General features: G+C 48.7%; 1 protein-coding gene across 1 annotated transcript; it reads left to right on the top strand.

The window, feature by feature from the left end:
* Positions 1-367: 367 nt before the first annotated feature.
* Ncan (neurocan) lies at positions 368-22,632 on the top strand. Its single transcript, XM_051178056.1, has 14 exons — positions 368-491; positions 1,706-2,107; positions 3,548-3,722; positions 3,821-3,948; positions 4,245-4,538; positions 5,906-6,481; positions 7,341-8,570; positions 11,772-11,888; positions 13,084-13,197; positions 13,739-13,897; positions 18,662-18,744; positions 20,410-20,554; positions 21,129-21,311; positions 22,362-22,632. The coding sequence occupies exons 1-14, from the start codon at positions 377-379 to the stop codon at positions 22,490-22,492; spliced, it is 3,852 nt and encodes a 1,283-aa protein (XP_051034013.1). The 5' UTR covers positions 368-376; the 3' UTR covers positions 22,493-22,632.

Below are 22,632 nucleotides of genomic sequence, written 5' to 3'. Positions count from 1 at the left end.
TTCCCCCGTGGTGTGATGTGCAGGACCAGAACCCCAGCCTCACATGTGTTCAGTGGACTAGGGGTCAGAGGCTACAAGTGGGGGCCTCACAGGAGTGTGGTAAGGGCTGGGAAGAGAGCCCAAGGCATATGTGAGCCTGGAAGGTTCTGAGTCAAAACCCAGGCCTTGTGAGATCAGCAAATGTCCCAGCACTAAGCCACACCCACCTCACTGCTTGAATTCTAAAATGAGAAGCCTGGATTCAAATCCTGAGTGGCCTCCTGCTTCCCTTGCTCTGTGACCTTCAGTGACATGCGGGCCTTTCTGAGTTGTGGTTCCTAATCTTGCTGGGGCCATCTGGTTCCTTTGTGTTCAAGGTTGTGGAGGTGTCTATGCCATGACTCGCCCTACCTCCCTCTCCTTTGCTCCTAGCTCCAGTATGGGGACCACATCTGTCTGGGCTTCAGGCTTCCTGGTGCTGAGGCTGCTGCTCCTAGTGGCTGGAGAGCAGGGTGAGTGGGGCCGGCACGGGTGGGGGGGTGGGAGGATGGGGGGGTAGGGGTGGGTAGGGTGAGTCCTGTCACTTAACAGTTAGCCATGGGTCAGCGGGATGGGATAAGGCTTTTTCATCCCAGAACATTCTGCTGGTACTTTAGCTAGGTCTACAAAATAAGTCAAGAATAGCTGAAACCAGTCTTTGAACAGTCAGAAGGGAATAAGACACCTGAAAGGTTATTTTTAGTCATAACCAGCAGAAGCTGGAGGTTCCTGCCTCTCACTGTCTTTTGCTGAAAAGCTCTAAAAAGAAAGGTGGCTGAGAGACTGACAATATAGCACAGGGATTGGTTACTCTCATCTGCCATGGGAGGGACAAGGCAAGGAGGATCTGTGCCTCCCCTGGGATTTCCCCAGTGGTGGTCAAGATCTGGACTTTATGAATCCCTTACTGAATTTCACTGTGGTCACAATCAAGAATATTTATTTGTCTGATTTTTAATTTCCCAATGCCCCTAAAAGAAGACAAGCCATTGCCACCACAGTTTTGGGAATTCAATAACTTGACTGTGCTAGCCTGAAATAGTGGTGTACCCCTGTAATCCCAGGACTTGGCCAATAGAACAGGAAGGTCAGAAGTGCAAGGTCATCCTAGGCTACATAGCAAGTTTGAGGCCAGCCTGAGCTACAGGTGACCCAGTGTGAAACCAGAACAAAAAAGGAAAGAAATTACCCCACAAACACTGCTTTCAATGTCCGCCTCTGGTTTAACTTTCAAAGCTCAGAGATGGAAAGCAACTTTCCAAGGGCTGCACAACAAGCCAATGATAATGACAGCCATAGCTTACCCACATAAGAAGCCTTTGGAGTTCTACTGAAAGAGGCAGAACCATGAGTGGTCCAGCCCAGTAGGCCCTTTTTGCACAGTGACACTGTGTGGGCTACAGATCTCATTACAGTGGGCAGCCTGGCTTCTCTGGCCTAATCTCTCTGTAAGGAAGTGTTAATGAAGCTTAATGTGATGGTGAACATCTTTAATCCCAGCACTGGGGAAGCAGAGACAGTCTTGTCTATGAGGTGAGTTCTAAGCCAACCAAGGTACATGATGGAATACATAGATTGTCTCAAAAAGAGAAACAAAGAGTTAGTGAAAGAAAAAATAACTCTCCAAAGCAAGAAATGTTACTGTCCTGCTGGCCTTGCCTCTGATTCAGGTCCTCTTTCCATCCAGACACACAGGACACCACCACCACCACAGAAAAGGGCCTTTACATGCTGAAGTCGGGGTCAGGACCCATCCGTGCTGCCCTGGCAGAGCTGGTGGCTCTGCCCTGCCTCTTTACCTGGCAGCCACTGCTAGGCACCCTTCGAGACATTCCTCGGATCAAATGGACCAAGGTTTGGACTGCATCAGGCCAGCGACAAGATTTGCCCATTCTGGTGGCCAAGGACAATGTGGTTCGTGTAGCCAAGGGCTGGCAGGGTCGGGTGTCATTGCCTGCTTACCCCCGGCACAGAACCAATGCTACACTCCTGCTGGGGCCGCTTCGGGCCAGTGACTCTGGGCTGTATCGCTGCCAAGTGGTGAGGGGTATTGAGGATGAGCAGGACCTGATAACCCTGGAGGTGACAGGTGAGTTAGCAGCAGGTAATGGGCGTGGCCAAAGGTGAACAGGGAGGGGCCTAGAATGAAGGGGAAGGGTTGAGGCTGGGAAGAGGGGCCAGGAAATCCTAGGAGGAGAGTCAAAGGAAGAAACAGAAGCTGGAAAGAGAGGGTCTGAGGATAGAGAGGAAGGTACCCAGGACAGAAGGGGAGGGTTCAAGGGGGAAGGGGAAGAGGCCAAATATAAAGGAAAGAAACCAAGGATAGAGGGGGGAAGGGTTGGTGTAAAGGGATAGGGAGACAGCAGGGAGGAGCCAAGAAGGCAGAAGGGGAGGAGCTAAGACAGAAGGGGAAGGGCTGAGACCGAAGTGGAAGGGCCAATCATGAAAGAGGTGACCCTGAAGATGAAAGGGGCATTAGGACTGGGAGGAAGGTGCTAGGATGGAATGGGAGTGAGGGTGGAAAGGCAAGTTAGGATAGAAGGGTAGGGGTGACATGGAAGGGGAGGTGGTAAATCGGGAGGAGAGGACCAAGTCTGAGACCGAGACACTGGGGTTCATTTTATGTCATCCTGTGGTTGGTAATCCCATCACTTGGGAGGCAGGTGGATCTCTGTGAGTTCAAGGCCAGCCTGGTCTACAGAGCAAGTTCCATGACAGTCAGGATTACATAGAAAAACCCTGTTTCCAGAAACAAAACAAAAACACTTTTTAATTTTATGTGAATTGTTGCTTTGCATATATATTGTGTACCATGTGTGACCCTGATGCCACAGATAACAGAAGAGGGAGCTGAGTCCCATGGAATTGTACTTATAGGTGGTTGTGAACCACCATCTGAGGGCTGGGAATTGAACTTCAGTCCTCTGGAAGAGCAAAAATACTCTTACCCACAGAGTCATCTCTCCATCCCCCAATACGATTTTTTGGGGAGGCTTTTTTCGAGTCACCGCCACCCAAATAATACAATTAAAAAAATCTTAAGAGCCTATCCTTATAACATCAGTTAACATGTGCTTTAGGGAGAAACTGCCTGAGAATGTCTGCCCAGCTTTCCTGCTAAATTCCAGGGTAGCAGTCTGTGTTTTCCCAACAGATTAAGAAAAACCAAATGGGCTCTGGGCCTGGTGGTGAAGCCAGAAGCAGAGGTGGATGGAGCTTTGTGGGTCTCAAGCCAGCCTGGGCTACATGAGAAAATTTCGTGTGTGTGTGTGTGTGTGTGTGTGTGCGCGCGCGCACGCGCACTTCATTGTTCGTTTTGAGACAGTCTCACTGTGTAGCACTGGCTTTCCTGGAACTCTGTAGCAATCAGGGTGGCCTAGAATTCAGAGATCCACCTGCCCCTGCCTCCCGAGTGGTGGGTTTAAGAGCATGTGCCACCAAGCCCGATGAGACCCTGTCTTTAAAAAAGTCTGCACCGAACAGGTCCGCTCTCTAAGATTCCACCATGACGCTCTCTCCGGCCCCACAGGCGTTGTCTTCCACTACCGGGCAGCCCGGGACCGTTATGCGCTGACCTTCGCTGAGGCACAGGATGCCTGCCGCCTGAGCTCCGCCACCATCGCTGCCCCACGGCACCTGCAGGCTGCATTTGAAGACGGCTTTGACAACTGCGACGCGGGCTGGCTCTCAGACCGCACGGTTCGGTGAGGGGGTGCGCGGAAGACATGGGATTGGGGGTCGCTTCTGGAGGAGGGGGCTCCCTGAGCCATACATCTGATAGCCACTCCCCTCGTACCATCAGGTATCCGATCACTCAGTCGCGTCCTGGTTGCTATGGTGACCGCAGCAGTCTGCCCGGGGTTCGGAGCTATGGCAGACGCGACCCACAGGAACTCTACGATGTCTACTGTTTTGCACGCGAGCTAGGGGGTAAGGCAAGTGCGGCTGGGACCCCATTGCCACCTGTCCTTGAGTGTCAGGTGCTGTCCCAATCCCCGTATTTCCCCAAGCCCACTTGAATCTCTGCAAGTCTCAGTGCCCTCCCTCCAAAGTTGCACACGAATGTCAGATGATCTTCTATCCCCCAATTCCCTCTAAGTTCCCTCAAAGTTCTCCAAAGCTGGAGCCAAGACCTGGGCTATCTGTCCCTTGAGCTTCCCATCCTTACTTCTGAGCATCTCTCTTCCTCCCACCCCTTTCTGACCTCCATCCTGTTCCTCTCCTAGGCGAGGTCTTCTACGTGGGCCCTGCTCGCCGACTGACCCTGGCCGGTGCACGGGCACAATGTCAGCGCCAGGGTGCTGCGTTGGCCTCGGTGGGACAGTTGCACCTGGCCTGGCACGAGGGCCTGGACCAATGCGATCCAGGCTGGTTGGCAGACGGTAGTGTGCGCTACCCAATCCAGACACCTCGCCGGCGTTGTGGGGGCCCTGCCCCGGGTGTGCGCACAGTATACCGCTTCGCTAACCGCACGGGCTTCCCTGCACCCGGATCACGCTTCGATGCTTATTGCTTCAGAGGTGCGTTTCAATATGCCCCCGCCCACCCCGCTCCAGAGGGTGGAGCTGCAGATCATACTCACAAGAGCCATTGTCTGGGGCCACCTTTCATGGATATGAGTCATCCAGACCAGTCTCCAGTTGGGAGTGTCTAAGCCATGCACCAGGTGGTGTCCCTGCCTGACTATACAAACCCAAGACAACATCTGCAGCTCTTTGTTGAGTATCGTTGGTGTGTTCCCTTAGAATGACAGACCCTCCAGCAAAGTTTGGTTATGGCCACATCCCATGGGTTGGTCCCCTCGAGATCACACACACACACACACACACACACACACACACACACACACACACACACACAGAGAGAGAGACCTGAAAGTACATAGTGAAAACCACGCCTCTATAGGTGTGTCCCATCATTTGCATTGGGTGGAACAAACCACATGCCACTAGTATATTTCCTTGAACCCAGTCAGGAGTAGGTGAAGCTCTCAAGTCAGAATCATTGGTGGGGGCCACATCCCATAACCCTACCAGGACTATTGATTATGGACATGCACCATGGCTGTGTCTCCTGCTGAGATGCTTCTAGAGACAGGCTAGTGAAGGTCACACCCCTACCAGCTTTCATTTATTTTTTTGTTTTGTTTTGACTGGCTTGGAACTCCTTATGTAGACCAGGCTTATCTTAAACTCACAGGGATGCACCTGCCTCTGCCCACCCCCACCCCAAGTGCTGGATTCAGTTCTTTGGCCATTATGCCTAGAAGCTTTCCTTTATATTGCTCTTGGGCTGTGGCTGTGGCTCAGCTAAGAGAGTGCTTACCTTGTAAGCACAACACCCTGAATCCTGTCCCCATCAGGCAGGTGTGAGGGCCTGGGATGAAAAGGCAAAAGAATCAGAAATGTTAAGATCATCCTGGGCTACCTAATCAGTTCAAGCCCTGGGCTGCATGAGATCCTGACTCAAAAAGGTAGAAACAAAGTAATAAAATCATTTGCATGCCCACATCTCCATGGAAACCCTGTGACAAGCCACACCCTCTAGGGGAGAGTCTCTGCCTCTGAGATGGGTCTTTCCTCTGATGAGGCTACTGCTGGATTACTGTTGTATCACCCAGCATTTGAAAGGCTGAGACAGGAGGATCTCTGTGAGTTTGAAGCAAGCTTGGGATATAGATTGATTTTCCAGGTTAGCCTGGGCTACAGACAGACAAGAAGACACAGCACTAGTGGGTGGGGCTCTAGAGAAGGTTGTATTCTTCCCATGGGCTCTATTTTCCCAAGACATCTTATGGCTAGAAATCCAGCCTTGGGCCGGGCTTCACACCATAGGCACTTTCCTGGCTGTGCCTGTGCCACTTCAACCACTTTTGCTTTTTCTATAGCTCATCATCTTACACCACAACACAGAGACTCAGAGACCCTCTTTTCTGGAGATGAGGGGGAGATTGTGTCGGCACAAGCCCAAGAACTAAAGCCCAGGCTAGGGGAGGAGAAAGAGGCAGCATCCAACCTTCAGGATCCTCTTGTGTCTAGTGGAGAAGATGAACACCTGGATTCCACATGGACACAAGAGCCTCAGAAGTCCTTTGGCTCTATCCCAGGGGGCCCTACCCTGGCTTCATGGCTGCTTACAGGTGCCACAAGCTCCACAGGTGTCCCCAGCCCCAGGAGCATGGGAGTTGATATGGCAGAGACAATACCCTTGGACACACAGGTAGCCTCTACCCCCACAGCAAGGAGGGGCCGCCTCAAAGGGTTAAATGGTAGACATTTCCAGCAACAAGGGCCAGACAGCCAGTTGCTTGTGACAGCAGAAGCCAGTCCCCAGACTCCCACTCTGGAAGTTACAGCTGACCTCCAGGGGCTTTCTGCAGTCACAGAGGTCTCAGAGAGTGAGCAGAGCCGCAGTCACAGTCCCTGGGCCATTCTCACCAATGAAGTGGACGTGCCAAGGGCAGGTGAGTGACCTAGGGAGAAAGAAAGGTTGAGTACAGACATAACATTGTTGCAGCACCCCCAACCTTGCCTATAGACCTACCTCCAAATCCTCATTGTGTGTGTGTATGTGTGTGTGTGTTTATATAAGTGTGTGTGAAGTGTGAGTGATGTGTGTATATGGTGGAAGTGTGTACAAGTGTGTATTGTGGTATGTGAGTGAGTGTGTGTGTATGGTTTGTGAGTGTATGTGTGTTTGAGTGTGGGTGTGTGCACAGAAGCTAATGGAGATCAGTGGTGAACTTCAAGTGCCTTCCTTTATGGCCTTCCACCTAGTTTTTGAGACAGGGTCTCTCACTAAGCCTGGGCTTCCTCTTTGGGTGTATTGGAAAGCTACCTGTCTCCATTCCCCTTTCCCCTTCCCCTGAATTGGAGTTTAAAGATTAGACTGTGATGTTGAGGATCCGAACTCAGGTGTTCTTGTCTTCATAGCAAACATGTTACATGAGTTTTATGTTTTGAGGCAGAGTCTCACCCTGTATCCAAGGCTGGCCTGGAACTCAAAGTAATCCTCCTGCCTTAGTCTCTCAAGCACTAAGACGACGGGGATGTGCTGATACACTGGCTTTTATTGTTTATTTGCCGGGGAGGAGATGTTAAGACAACTTACATAGCCCAGGCTGGCCTCTAACCTCCATGTATCCAAGGATGACTCTGAAGCCCAGGTCCTTCTGCCTCCTAATTGCATGCAGCAGGCTTGCTTGCCACACCTGCTAAACATGTTTCTGACTGTCCTCACCCTCCTCCCTCAGCCTCCCAAATGCTGAGATCATAAGTGTCCATCACCAGGCCCTGCTAACTGTAACGTTTTTGATGTCACAGGTTCTCTTGGCAGCAGGAGTCCCCCAGAGTCCTGGATGTGGTCCCCGTCTTTCATCTCACCTATCGTCACAAGCCCTGACAGTGTCCCTGGCCTGAAGCCAGGAACAGCTGAAGCCCCCAGTATAAAATCAACCATCCACCACCTTCCCTGGTCTCCCTCAGAGCCCTCTGTTCCTCCCTCCAGGCCCTCAAAGGCCCCAAGTGTTGTCTTCCATGAGGCACCCCCTGGTGACATCTCTCCAGACTTCCCCATTGTAGCCATGCTTCGGGCCCCCAAACTGTGGCTTTTGCCACACTCCACATTCATCCCCAGTGTGATCCCCATTACACCCTCCCCAGCTTCTCCACTCCCTTCCTGGCACCCAGAACAAGATGGAGCTATGACCAGTGCCAGGCCCATCAGCCCTGGAGCAGGAGGCCTTGAAACCCCACCTCAGACCACTATGGATGCCCCAGTTGAAGCCAGCCATAAATCCCCTGCAGCAGATTCTAGAGAAATCAGGGGGGTCAGCTCCGCACAGGCTACCGAGCACCCCAGCTCTGGCCCATGGGAGTCCTTGGACTCCAGTAATGTGACTATCAATCCTGTCACCTCTGATGTTGGCATCCTAGGGACTGACTCTGGGGTCTTGGATGTATCAGGGAGTCCTACATCCAGTGGACAGGCCACTGTGGGCACTTGGATACCGCTGCCCAGCCAAGAACTGGACTCTGGTTCCCAGTCCTCACCATTGGGAGGCCCTGGAGTCACCGTGAGTGTAAAGCCTACAATGGCTTTGGAGGGAGGTGCCACAGAGGACCCTATGAAGGCCACCGTGGAGCTAGTTCCTGGAGATGCTGATGCCACTTGGGGGTCTCAATCCAAAAGTTCTATTTCTAGAATCCATGTGACTGTAAGTCCAAGCATGGGCCAAGAGACCATGGCTGGGGCCCAGGGTGTGTCCATACTGACCTCCACAAGCTCCCAAGACCATCCAGAAGCAGAGGACCAGATGGTGGCCCAGGGGTTACCAGGGCCTCACACCAGCCTGCCCTCTCATCCATGGTCATCCCTGGCCTCAAGCATGGATGAAGTAGCCTCAATTTCCTCAGGGGAGCCCAATGGGCTGTGGGACACCCCCAGCACCCTAATACCTATGTCCTTGGGCTTAGATGAATCAGGCCTGAATGTTGTACCTGGGAGTCCAGAATTGAAGGGCTTCTGGGAAGAGATGGCCAGCGGGCAGGAGGGTAAGTTCTGGCTTCTCCATCTGTCCTAGTGTGTTCAGGACCTTGGAACTGAAGGCTGGGGGGTTCCTAGAGCAGGGAAAATGCCCTGGGGGGATTGGAATTTTCTAACAGAGATTGATGCTAGAGGTCGGGAGGCCTTTCTGGTTGTGTTGTGCTATTGTTTGGACAGGGTCTCTCTATGTAGCACTTGCTTGTATGGAATTGGCTATGTAGCTATGGCCTTGAGCTCACAGAAATGCATCTGCTTCTTCCTCCCCAGTGCTGGGACTAAAAGTATTTTTCATCACCTTGTCTGGCTAACACTGGACACTTGTAACACTCAGAGAATGTGGTTATTGAACAAAGCATGGGCTCTATGAGTCACTGGGGGATTGGATTTGGGGGACTTGGTTTTCCAAATACCCTTGAGGAACAGGGCAGTGTGATGCTGGGGGCCTGCCTTCAGCAATTTTGACGTTAGTGGAAGACAGCTGGATCTGGTTGCAACTCAGGCAGGGTAGAAAGGAGAGGATATGGTTCAAGCAGTACCTAGCATGGGCAGGAATCAGAGCTGGATTGACTCAATCATGGAGATGGTAGGGGTTGGAGCTGTGAAAAGAGCTAGAGGTGGGAGCAGGCTCGTTGACACCAACACTGCCTGCTTTGCCACTGTGAAACCTTGGATGGCCTTGAACTGTTGGCAATTCTCCTGCCTTAGTTTTCTGAATGCTGGAATAGCAGGTGTATGCCATCATATCCAGTGTCTCAGTCACTGTCTTACAGCTGTGAAGGCAACTCATATAAAAGGAAGCATTTGATTGGGCTTGTTTACAGTTTAGGAGAGTTAGTCTGTGATCATCATGGCAGCACAGATAAATGCGGGAGCAGTAACTGTGCTGCATCCTGGTATGCAGGCAGAGAGAAGAGAACTGGGCCTGTGATGGGCATTTTACAACCTCAAAGCCCATCCCCAGGGACACACCTTCTCTTTCTTCTCAAGCAGTGACACTTCCTGGTGACTAAGCATTTAAATCAATGAGCCTAAAGAGGGCCCAGCTTGATTTTTAAAATTCATTTATTTTTATTATGTGCATGCAAATGCACTTGTGTGTATGTACACATATGAACATATGCATGTCCAGAGGCATCTATTCTCAGGCACTGTTCATCTTATTTAATTTTTAATTGCCTTCATTTAATGTGCATGCATGCATGTGAATGAATATATGCATGCTGTGGCACTCTTGTGAAAGGCAGGGGACAATTTTGTGACTGGGTTCCCTCCTTCCACCACGTGGGCTCCAGGAATCAAACTCAGATCATCAGTCTTAGCATTAAGTATCTTCACCTGCTGAACCACAGCTTCTCTTACCGGACTATGAACTTGCCAATCAAGCTAGATTGGCTTGTCAGTGAGCTCTGTCTCCATTTCCCCAGAGCTGAGACAGCGGGCACACACTTATGAGGGTTTTGCCTGCATGTATGTGCACTGAATATGTGCCGATTGCCCATGGGATTCCTTAGAACCAGAGCTCCAATGACTAAGAACTACCATGTGCATACTGGAAATCAGACACCTAAGAAAAGTGAACTGCTCTACCATCTCTCCAGGCACCTCCCACTTTGAGACAGGATCTCACTTTGTAGCACTGGCTGGCCTGGAACTTGCTATGTAGATCAATCAGGTTGGCCTCTAATTCACAGAGATCCCTCTGCCTCTGCTTCCCGAGTGCCTGGATTAAAAACATGTGCTACCTTGCCCAGCCACACCCAGCTTTTTTGAAGTAGATACAGGGTATTGAACTCAGGTCTGAGCCGTATCCCCAGAATACCCTCTTTTGTTTTAGACAGGATCTCACTCTGTAGCCCAGGCTGGCCTAGAGATCTCACCAACCCTTTTGCCTCAGCCTCCTGAATGTGAGGATCACAGGACTGTGTTCCCCCATTTGCAGCTAGATGGGTTCAACTTTGTAACATCTCATGGGACAAGCTCTTATGTGGTTCTCAATTTCTTTGAGGGGAGACTGAGGCATGGGATATCTGAGCACTTAGTGTGTTTACACAGCTGCAGCTGGTGGTGGGACAACTAATCCAAAAACTAGAGTTTGTGAGTTGGGCTTGGCACATATCTGCCATCCCAGGACTGGAAAGATAAAGGCATGGGTCAGAAGTCAGCCTCAGCTGGATACAATGGGTAAGAAGGGAGGCAGGAAGGAGGGAAGGAATAGAGGACGAAAATAAGAGAGGGGAAGGAAGAGGAGCCTTTGTCTCCAGCACTAGCCTGCTAGATGTCGAGTGCAGGTGGTGTGACATGGTGAGTGCAGCCTGGGCTGTCAGAGGCTGTGGGGAGGTGGGTCCCTAAAAAATACACCAGCTCAGCTGAGTCAGTGCCAACCGTGGGCAGGTGCCTGTCAAGTGTTGCATGTCACCCTCTGTCCCAGACAAGCTTGCACAGGACTGGGACTTCAGCAGCACATCACACAGACCAGACCCCCCTATTTCCCATTGTCACTGCCCCAGAGACAGATGTCTCAGCTACATACTGCAGGACAGCTAGCTGCCCCCACTGTTCAGTGAGCCAGCAGTGTTTGTGTACCTGCCGTGTTCTTGGTCTTGCAAGCTCAATTTCTCTGAGTGGTCAAACTGACATGTGGGTCATAGAACTGCATGCATCTTCTCATTCTAATTAATTTAAGCGTGAATGAGGTATGTGCTGCCATATGGAATGTCACTGCTCTCAGAAACAGAGAGAGGCAGAGAGAGAGAGAGAGAGAGAGAGGCAGAGAGAGAAAGAGCCATTGAGAGAGAGAGAGAAAGAGAGAGAGAGAGAACCAGTAAGTACAGAAGTAACCTGGCAGGGCAAGTAAGTGACCAGGGTTAGTGGTAAAGTTGCCTACTGCCAAACCTGAGGATGTGAGTTCAAGCCCCAAGACCCACATGATGACAGAGAATTAACTCCTGTAACTTGTCTTTGGTCCCTGGGTAAACTCATTAGATTGGTGAGTCTAGTATGACCTGAGAGAGGACTTTGCTGTGAGTAGGGCACCCCACAGATGCTGTGATGCAATTCTCAGAAGTGGTAAGATCCCAACGCAAAATGTGTGAGCCATTGTTCATTGGGGAGATAATGGAGGGAACTTCACAGACAAGGACTAATTTCTGGATTCCATGAAAGATGACATGGTGGCCAATCCATCTGAACACTGCTTGTCTATCCCACAGACCCCACAGATCCCTGCGATAACAACCCTTGTCTGCACGGAGGCACCTGTCACACCAATGGCACCATGTATGGCTGTAGCTGTGATCAGGGCTATGGGGGGGAGAATTGTGAGATTGGTGAGTATCTCAGCCCAGAGGACTGTCCTGTCCCTTGTGCTTTGAGTACAGAAGAATCAACCAAAATTAGCTGAGCCCAAACTAGTTAGCTAGGGGGCTGTAGCTCAGGAGAGCCATTTCCCACCATGATCATTACAGGTTAAGAGGGGAAAGCAAAAAGTTAAGATGATCCCCAGCAAACAGAGGCCTCTGGGAGACTACCCTCATCTAGGTGGACAACAGTGTGGGTGTAACTCATATTGCTAAATGTGAGATTACAGCATTAAATATAAATGGTGTCATTTCTTTTTTAAAGATTTATTTAGTGTGTGTGTGTGTGTGTGTGTGTGTGTGTGTGTGTGTGTGTGTTTTGCTTGTATGTATGTCTGTGGCACCATTTGTGTGCATTGCCTGCAGAGGCCAAAAGAAGGCAACTGGACTTAAGATGGTTATGAGCTACCATGTGGGTGCTGGAATTTGATCCCAGGTCCTCTGGAAGAGTAGCCATCTCTTCAGGCCCTATGGTGTAATTCATTGATCACTATGCATCCTTTGCTTGACTTCATAACCACACTAGAAATTATAGAATCATAAAAGAATAATAACTGAAAACACAAATGAGGACCAGACATAGTGGCACACACCTTTAATCCCAGCACTCGGGAGGCAGAGGCATGCAGATCTCTGTGAGTTTAAGGCCAGCCTGGTCTACAGAGAGAGAGTTCCAGGACAACCAAGGCTGCATAGACAGATAGAGAGCCTATTTCTCAAAATAAGTAAGTAAATACTAATAAAAACCAAAATAAATATCTCTTTTAAAATGTTGTTTTTTAAAACTCCAACACTCAAGATGGCCTTGCACAGATATGTGGATTCGGGTGTGTGTGTGTCTGTGTGTGTGTTTGTGTGTGTTAGGTGATACAGGTTAATTTAATTGTCAGGTTCATTGATGCTCGGGGGCCCTTTTCAGTGTGCAAAGGAAACAACTTTAAGGTTGCAGTATCCCTAAATGCACTCTTCTGTCTGGTGACACCTGCTGCTATTCGTACTTGTTAGTGGTCATTCCTCAAAGCCTGTCCTCATGGCTGCAGAGCCATTGTACCATCCCTAAGGGTGTTCTTGGGATTGGCTAGAAGGATCTTGACCCATATTCTACCTGTAGGCTGGGCTGTGATTGGAGGCTGACCTCTGACTTCTATCTGTCCCATTCTTGAAGACATAGATGACTGCCTGTGCAGCCCCTGTGAGAACGGAGGCACATGCATTGATGAGGTGAATGGCTTCGTCTGCCTCTGCCTTCCCAGCTACGCAGGCAGCCTGTGTGAGAAGGGTGAGTTCTTGCCCCTGACACTGAGACCCATAGGGTGTAAATTAGTTTCATCCTATTATTTATTTTATATAGTTAATCATTATAGCTGGGCAGTGGTGGTGTATGCTTTTAATCCCAGCTCTCGGGAGGCAGACAGGTGTATCTCCGTGAGTTCAAGGCCAGCCTGGTCTACAGAGCTACACAGAGAAACCCTGTCTCAAAACCCCCCCCAAAAAATTAAGTTACATTTTAAAAACATGTAATGTGTGTATGTGCATGGTGTAGGACATTTGCATGCCATGCATGTGTGCAGAGGTCAAGAAGACTTCACGGCTTCTCTTCTTTCATCATGATAGTCTGCTCCCCAGACTTGGTAGCAAGCACCCTTGTCTACTGAAGTATCTTGCTGGCCCTATTTTTTTAATTTAAAAATTTTTAAGTAATCTATTTTGTGTGTGTGTGTGTGTGTGTGGTTGTTGTGGCTGCATGTATGTCTGGGCATCATGTGTTTTGTAGCCTAGGGCAGAATCAGTTCTCCTTACATTCCTGTCCCACCTTCCAGACACAGAAGGCTGTGACCATGGCTGGCACAAATTCCAGGGTCACTGCTACCGGTACTTTGCCCGGCGGCGGGCCTGGGAGGATGCAGAAAGAGACTGCAGGCGCCGGGCTGGCCACCTGACAAGTGTTCACTCACCAGAGGAGCACAAGTTCATTAATGGTAGGGACAGTTCCTTGAGCTGTCGGTAGAGCTTGTTTCTTTTTCTTTCTTTCTTTTTTTTTTTTTCAACATTTTCATTTTACATACCACCCCCAATTCCCTGTCCCTTCCCTTCATCTCCTCCCCACACCCTGTCCACTCCTCAGAGCAAGTAAGGCCATCTTTGGGGAGTCAACAAAGTCTGGCATACCAAGTTGAGGCAGGATCAAGCCCCTCCCCTCTGTATCAAGTCTGAGCAAAGTATCCCGCCATAGGGAATGGGCTCCAAAAAGCCAGTTCATGCACTTCAGATAGGTCCTAGTCCCACTGCCAGGGCTCCCTCACAACAGATCAAGCCATATTCAGAGGGTCTAGTTCAGTCCTATGCAGGTTCCCCAACTGTCAGTCCAGAATCAGTGAGCTCCCACTAGCTCAGGTCAGCTGTTTCTGTGGGTTTCCCCATCGTGTTCTTTTTTTTTTTTTAATGCATATAGAGTATTTTTTATTTAATTTTATATAACAAAGTCCAATTAAATGAAAACAAACATTTATACACAATATTTGGGAATTTGGGCGTCGTTCTTTCCAAACTACTTCCTGCTGGTAAGGGGCGCTGTCTTGGGGGATTCGAAGAAGATTCAGATATCCTAGCTGTAGTCTGTAGGGCTGTTTTGTCCAGCTGTTTGGAATGTAGGATCAGCTTGTACTCTGTTTCAGGCGGTCTGGTGTGATCAAACCACATTAGTCTGGAAGGAATCCACATCTTTTCATTTTCTGTGGAAACAAAAATAGAAATACTTTTCCCCAGTAACTTGTTCTTCAACTTAAATTTTGGAGTCAAAGCGTTTTTTTTTTTTTTTTTTTTTTTTATTTTACATGTCGATCCCAGTTCCCTCTCCCTCCCTCCCTCCCTCCCCCCAAGCCCTCCTTCCCTCCTTCCCTCCCTTTTGCCCTCTCTACCCTCTCCCATGCACTCTAAACACCCTCCCCTCCCAACCCCCCACCACAATACAATATGTAGGGGAATGCCATCCAGTTGGGGTCATGTAGATCTGACAGGTCCTGTGAAGTAGGGACTAGGGCTTCTCTCCTATCTCTAGAATAAGGCAGTTATCCCTCCATGGGGGATATGTTTGCAAAGTCCTTTTGTGCACCAGGGATACATCCTGGCTCCACTGTCTGAGGTCTCTTAGGCTGCTCAGACCTTCTGGCTGAGACCCATATTCAGGGGGGTCCGAGTCAGACCCCTGTTGGCTTCCCAGCTATCAGTCTAGTGGCCCTTAGCTCCTCCTTGTTCAGGTAAGCTGTCTCTATGTACTTCTACCGCATGGTCTTGTCCTCTCCATCTGCTTCTGGGTTCTAGTTTGACTCAGTGTTTATGTATGGGTGTTTGCTCCTGTTTTCAACAGGCATTAGTTGAGGACTCCATGGAGAAGTTAGTTGTTGATCTCACTCTCCGGGAAGGGCATTTATGATAGCCTTTCCACGGAAGCTGAGATTGTTAGTTGGGAGCAGTCTTGTAGTTCCCTCGACCTTTCTTTGTGTTCAACTTTATCTTCAAACCAATATTGGCTCCCTCTTTTATGTTCTCTCTCTCTGTCTCTGTCTCTCTCTCTCTTTCCTATTTTCCATTCCTAACCAGGCTCAATCCTCCTGGTCGCACATGCCTTCCTCTCCTCCCTCTCATTTTCTCCTACTTCTCTCTCCATTAGCTGTCCTCCCCCACTATACCTGAGGTCTGGGGGACTTGTCCCTTCCCAGTTCTGTGAGGGACTTTATATGAATCTCTTAGAATACAACTTGTATCCTAGTTCCTCTGGTGATGTGAATTATAGGCTGGTGATCATTTGATCTAGGTCTAAAATCCATATATGAGTGAGTACATACTGTGTTCCTCTTTTTGTGACTGGGTTACCTCATTCAGGATGGTTTCTTCAAGTGCCATCCACTTGCCTGCGAATTTCAAGATACCATTATTTTTTTCTGCAGAGTAGTATTCCATTGTGTAGATGTGCCACATCTTCATTAACCATTCTTCAATTGAAGGGCATCTAGGTTGCTTCCAGGTTCTTGCTATTACAAATAGTGCTGCTATGAACATAGTTGAACAGATGTCTTTGTTGCATTGATGTGAATCCTTTGGGTATATGCCTAAGAGGGGGATTGCCGGGTCCTGTGGTAAACTAATTCCCATTTTCCCGAGGAACCGCCATACTGATCTCCAAAGTGGCTGTATGAGTTTGCACTCCCACCAGCAGTGGAGGAGTGTTCCACTTTCTCCACATCCTCTCCAACATAAGTCATCACTGGTGTTTCTAATTTTAGCCATTCTGGCAGGGGTAAGATGGTATCTCAAAGTTGTTTTGATTTGCATTTCCCTGATAGCTAAGGATGTGGAGCATTTTCTTAAGTGTCTTTCAGCCTTTTTGATTTCCTCCATTGAGAATTCTTTCTTCAGTTCTGTACCCCATTTTTTAATAGGGTTATTTGGTGTTTTGTTGACTAGTTTCTTGAGTTCTTTGTATATTTTGGAGATCAGCCCTTTGTCGGATATAGGATTAGTGAAAATCTTTTCCCAGTCAGTGGGCTGCCGTTTGGTCTTGTCAACTGTGTCCTTTGCCTTACAGAAGCTTCTAAGTTTGAAGAGGTCCCATTTATTAATTGTTTCTTTCAGTGTCTGTGCCCCTGGAGTTATGTTCAAGAAGCGGTCTCCTATACCAATTTGTTCAAGGGTACCTCCTACTTTCTCTTCTAAGAGGTTCAATGTGGCTGGATTGATATTGAGGTCTTTGATCCATTTGGACTTGAGTTTTGTGCATGGCGACAGACATGGGTCTATCTGCAGTCTTCTACACACCCTCATCCAATTGTGCCAGCACCATTTGTTGAAGATGCTGTCTTTGCCCCATTGTATAATTTTAGCTGTTTTGTCGAAAATCAGGTGTTCATAGGTGCGTGGATTAATATCAGGATTTTCAATTCGATTCCATTGGTCTACCTGTCTATTTTTATGCCAATACCAGGCTGTTTTCAGAACTATAGCTCTGTAGTAGAGCTTAAAGTCAGGAATGGTGATGCCTCCTGATGTTCTTTTATTGTATAGGGTTGTTTTGGCTATCCTGGGTCTTTTGTTTTTCCATATAAAGTTGATTATTATCCTTTCAAGGTCGGTGAAGAATTGTGGTGGGATTTTAATGGGGATTGCATTGAATCTGTAGATTGCTTTTGGTAAGATTGCCATTTTTACTATGTTTATCCTACCTATCCAAGAGCATGGGAGGTCTTTCCATTTTCTGGTATCTTCTTTAATTTCTTTCTTTAGAGTCACAAAGTTCTTATTATATAGATCTTTTACTTGTTGTTGCTTTATGTTGCTTGTTCTTGACCTCCCTTGTTCACATGATCCCTCCTTCCACTCTTCAACTGGATTCCTGGAGCTCAGCCCAGTGCTTAGCTGTGGTTCTCTGCATCTGCTCCCATCAGATACTGGGTAAAGGTTCTATGAGGACAATTAGGGTAGTCGCTAAACTGATTAAACTTTTGCTAGGGGTCTTAGCTGGGGGTCACAAAACCAGGCTTGATGGAGCATGCATCTTCATCAATGAGCTACCCGGAAGTCATGGAGACAGGACCTCACAAGCTCACTGGCACTTCCTTGACAGGTCACTTCTGTTGAGTTCTGAGTCACTGCTGCTCCCTGAATGCTATCTGCATACCTGTTGTCTTCCCCACTCTTGTCTGGCCCTGAGAATGCAGTGAGACAAGTGTGTCACTAGAAAGTGACACTCATAAGGGGCTGAGGAGTTTGACCATCGAGCACATGTCTAAGTAATGTGCTTGGATTAATTCTGTGCTTTATTGTATTATTTCATATCATCATTATTATTATTTGTTTTTTTGTGACAGCTCTGCCTGCCTCTGCCTTCCAAGTGCTGGGATTAAAGTAATCTGATGCCACCCCAGCTTTATTTTTAACACTGTAGGAATTGACATATAAAATAGAGCTAGGGGATGGAACTTGGAGACATCTGGGTCACTGCAGAGAGTGGCATGAATTGGAAGTGGCACTCATTATGCATTTCTTCACATGGTGTGTATCTGGCACCTGTGGATTCTCTCCCTGTTCACTGTGTCAGCCCTGTCTCACTGTCTATGGTCTGAACCTGCTTCTGGTTCTGGTTTCTCTCTGCTCTGTCCCTCCTGCCCCAGGGAGCACTGCCCAGTGTTCCCACTCCAGCCTTTCCAGGAAGAGCTGACCTGGGCTGTGCCTGCTCTCTCCTGTGCTACATATGTGCTTTCTAGCTGCCCGGTTCCCCTTCCCTCACATGGCTGCACAAGGCTCTACCCTCTGTAAGGCCCCATTCACTACAGCACTCCAAAGCCCCCCTCCAGGCTAGGGGAAATTGAGGCTTTCCCTTCCACAGCACCCTGAACCCATAGAAACTGCATGTGGCTAGGGATAGGGATATCTGTCCTCTATGACCACCTCCTTCCCACTCATCTCCCTAAGTCTAGAACACCTTCATTCCTCCTAATTCCCTCCCATCCAACCCCCAACTTCTGGTCCTTCCTTCCCAGCCATGCCCCTCACACTCTGGTCTCCAGACTCACCGGCCCAGGCTTCCTTTTCATCTCCTTCCTTGCTGTCCACTGTGTTCTCTCTCACCTGTTCACTCACCCTTCCTGCAGCCTCCTCTAGGCTGGCAAAGAGAAGGCCCCTGGACATCATCTCTTCTCCTTCAACCCTGGGTTGTAGCACACTCTCATAGACTTCCCTTCCAACAGGCTTTGGACATGAGAACTCATGGATTGGCCTGAATGACAGGACAGTGGAGAGGGACTTCCAGTGGACAGACAACACAGGACTGGTGAGTGTCAGGTCCCTGTCCTCAGGCTGCTGAACCTCAGTGACCCTGCCCAATGGCCCCAGTTTATTCTCAGGTGAAGCAACCACTGGTGGGCATCAAATCCTCAGAAGCTCTGGGGTGTGGCTTGGCAGAAGAGTTCTGTCTAGGATCCTCCAGGGACAGGCTGGGGACATGGCTTAGGGGTGGAGCCCCTGCCTAGAATTCCCCCAGTGAGGACCTGGGGGCGTGGCTCAGTCTGGCTTACATCTGGTTCCATCCCAACACTGTAAAATATGAAGGAATGATACCATCGAAGTAATGTGGCTATTGTGCTTGTCTGACACCCCAGCACTTGGGAGGCTGAGGCAGGAGGATCATTGCAAGCTGAAGCTTTAGTCAGGGCTACAAGTGAGTTGTAGACCAGTCACTGTTACACACTTGAGATCCCATCTCAAAGAGCATCAGTAAACTAAGCAACAAGTTAAAGTCATCAATGCCTGACTGCAAAAAGAGCCAGGAAAGGAGGCATGTGTGTGCTGGAACTCTGGCAGTCAGAGCCAGGATTTTTTTTTTTTTTTTCCTTGATTGGTGTAGACTTTTGGTTTGTCGTGATGAAAATTTCTGGAAATAGATGCAGTAGTGATGGTTACACAACACAAAGATGGGAGTAACACCATGAGCCACGGCTTTAAAACAGTTCACCATGGGGTTGGCACAGCAGACAGGAGCTTGTTGCCATGCCAGATAACCTGAGTTTGATCCCTGAAGATCAAAGAAAATAAGAGGCTTCCAAAGGTGTCCTCTGACTTCCAAAGGCACATGCTATGTGTGGCCTCCTCTGAAATAAGTCCGTTTTTGAGTTTTTGAGTATGTATGTATGTGTTGAGTAAGTATGTAACCTAGGATGTCCTGGAACTCTCCTTGTGGACCAGGATGGCCTCAAACTCACTGAGATTTGCCTGCCTCTGCTTCCCGAGTGCTGAGATTTAAAGTGTGTGCTACCATGCCTGGCTCAAGTAAACAAATTCTTGTAAATTTTTATTTCCTTATTTATTTAATGTGTAGGAGTGTTTTACCTGTATGTATGTCTGTGCACCATGTACATGCAGGGCCTCTAGAGGCCAGGAGAAGTGGAGTTACAGAAAGTTTGAGCCACCATGCAGTGCTATAATAAAAATACCTTTAAAACCAAGTTTCATGGCATATATACACTACCACAATTAGTAAAATATCCTTGTCCTTTTGTTGCCCATGAGATCTGGCCTGCCCAGTCTCTGCCAACAAGCAGCCCACCCGACATTGACTGCCCCCTGCCCCTGGGCCTTTGCACATGATGTACCCTGTGCTTGGGACTCTGTTCCCTGCTCTCTGCTTTAGTGCTTCTTGCTGTTCCTGATGGAAGCTCCCCTGTACTTCCAAGCTGGAGTCAGCAGTTTTCAACTCTTTACCTAATGCTGATGCTTATGGGATGTCAGGGGTGGATAAAAGAGGCAGGAAAAATGTAAAGGATGTTGCAGCCTCCCAGATAGAGAAGGGGTGTCCTGGTGATGGTCAGTGCCTGTTGTAGAGAGGGGGGCATCAATTCTCCTGATGGAGGGTCTGGCCACAGGAATCATGCAGGAAGTGCCAGGAGCTGGGACGCTGGCACACAGGCACCAAGGTAACCTCAGCTCTCTTTTTCCAAAGCAATATGAGAACTGGAGGGAGAATCAGCCAGATAATTTCTTTGCTGGCGGAGAGGATTGTGTGGTGATGGTGGCACATGAGAGTGGGCGCTGGAATGATGTCCCCTGCAACTACAACCTCCCCTATGTCTGCAAGAAGGGCACAGGTACTGCACAAAACCCTTCCTTCTTATCCCTCCAGACACTTGTCGTTGCTTTCCTATTTCCCATTAGTGCCTTGGGGTTAGTGATTTCTTTTTCTTTGTTTTTTTAAAATTTTTTATTTGTTTTTTCAAGACAGCATTTCTCTGTGTAGCCCTGGCTGGAACTCACTTTGTAGACCAGGATGGCCTTGTACTCAGAGATCTACCGGCCTCTGCCTCCCAAGTACTGGGATTAAAGGCTTGTGCCACTACCTGTCTAATTTCTAAGAACACTTTACATATGCAGGAAATAATTTGTATGCATTCTGTCCACTTCTCTTTTGTGCTTCAGTTTATTCTTGTGCTTTGTGCCCTAGGAAGTGGGAGTGGGGTATGTCTAGAACCCCCCCCACCCCAGGAGCTCCTGGTTTATATAAAACAGCAAGAGACAGGCACAGTCATATGGCATTCTCTGAGCTCAGAGCTGTGCAGAGGGAGGGAGCTGACAACATGTGACAGGGTTCCCACCTAAAGAGCTGTGTCACTAGCTTATCCTCATCCTTAGCCACTTTCTTAACCAGAGCCCCTCTGTCCCTAGTGCTGTGTGGTCCCCCTCCAGCAGTGGAGAATGCCTCCCTTGTCGGTGTGCGCAAAGCCAAGTACAGTGTCCATGCCACTGTTCGATACCAATGTGATGAAGGGTTCTTCCAGCACCATGTGGCCACTATCCGCTGCCGAAACAATGGAAAGTGGGATCGGCCCCAAATTGTCTGCACCAAACGTAAGTACTATATGCCCAATAATCTGTCCCTGACAAGACTCTAGTTGTTTATAATGTCCTTGCTCCACAACATGGTACGTTATCATCTGTAATCCCAACTGAGGTAGAAAGATTGCAGCTTCGAAGTCAGCCTGGGCTATGGTGTGAGAACCACAGGAGAAAAAAAAGCTAAGCTTAGGATATGACCCAGTGGGTACAGTGCTTGTAGCTCAGTGGTTAGAGCCAGGAGTTCTCCTAGCACTCAGGAGGATGAAGAGCTCAAGGTCATCCTCTGTTACAAAGTAAATTTAAGGCTAGCCTAAACTACAAAAGGCCAGTCTCAAAAAAAAAAAAAAAAAAAAAAAGTCTTCCTGTGGCTGGGCAGTGGTGCCGTTAATCCCAGCACTCAGAGGCAGAGGCAGAGGCAGACCTAGGACATTCTGCTCTACAAATAGAGTTCCAGGATAACCCAGGCTGACACACAGAGTAAACCCTGTCTTGAAAAACAAAACAAACAAAATCTTCCTGGTAATGCAGCCTTACAAATAAGTGAAAACTCACTGCCCATCTAGTGCTTTTGTTTGTATATTTTGGAGACAGATGTCATGTAGCACAGGCTAGCCTCAGAGTTGAGATGTGTAACCAAGACTTGCATCCCACCCTGGAAGTGCTAGGACAACAGATGTACACAGTCCCCACTCCAGCTGATAGGATCCCGTTGTCAGCTACTCCCAGGTTAGTGCAAAGGAGCTGCAGATCCCAGACCAGCCTGGGCTAAAAAGTAGGACCCAAATTAAGCCACATTTCCAGCCCTGACAAGTTGCTTTTTGCTTTATTTTGGTTCTTACTTTTTTGTTTTTGTTTTTCAAGAGAGGGTTTCTCTGTAGCCCTGGCTGTCCTGAAATTCACTTGTAGACCAGGCTGGCCTTGAACTCACAGAGATCTGCCTGCCTCTGCCTTTCAAGGCTACCATACCTGGCCTGCCTGTATTTTTATTCTTTCTATCCTCCTGAGGAGACTAGTGACATCCAACCACCCTAACATCCATCTTTACCCCTTCCCATCCCCCAGCCAGGCGGTCACATCGGATGCGTAGACACCGCCACCACCAGCACCGACATCACAAACCCAGCAAGGAGCACAGAAAACACAAGAGACACCCAGCAGAAAACTGGGAGAAGGACGAAGGGGATTTCTGCTAAAAATCCAGGCTAAGCAAACACACATTCCCATACCTCCTCCAGAGCATTCACCTGGGGAGCCAGAACCCAGTCAGCCTTGAGGAAGAGGGTGGACACTCATGAGATCCACATCCCTGCAGTCCTCTGTACAAAGCTCAGAT

This window comes from Phodopus roborovskii, unplaced genomic scaffold (assembly GCF_943737965.1).
Source record: "Phodopus roborovskii unplaced genomic scaffold, PHOROB, whole genome shotgun sequence".
NCBI classification, from domain to species: Eukaryota; Metazoa; Chordata; class Mammalia; order Rodentia; family Cricetidae; genus Phodopus; species Phodopus roborovskii.
Note: the sequence above shows the minus strand (reverse complement) of the source record. Positions and strands in the feature narration are given on the sequence as shown.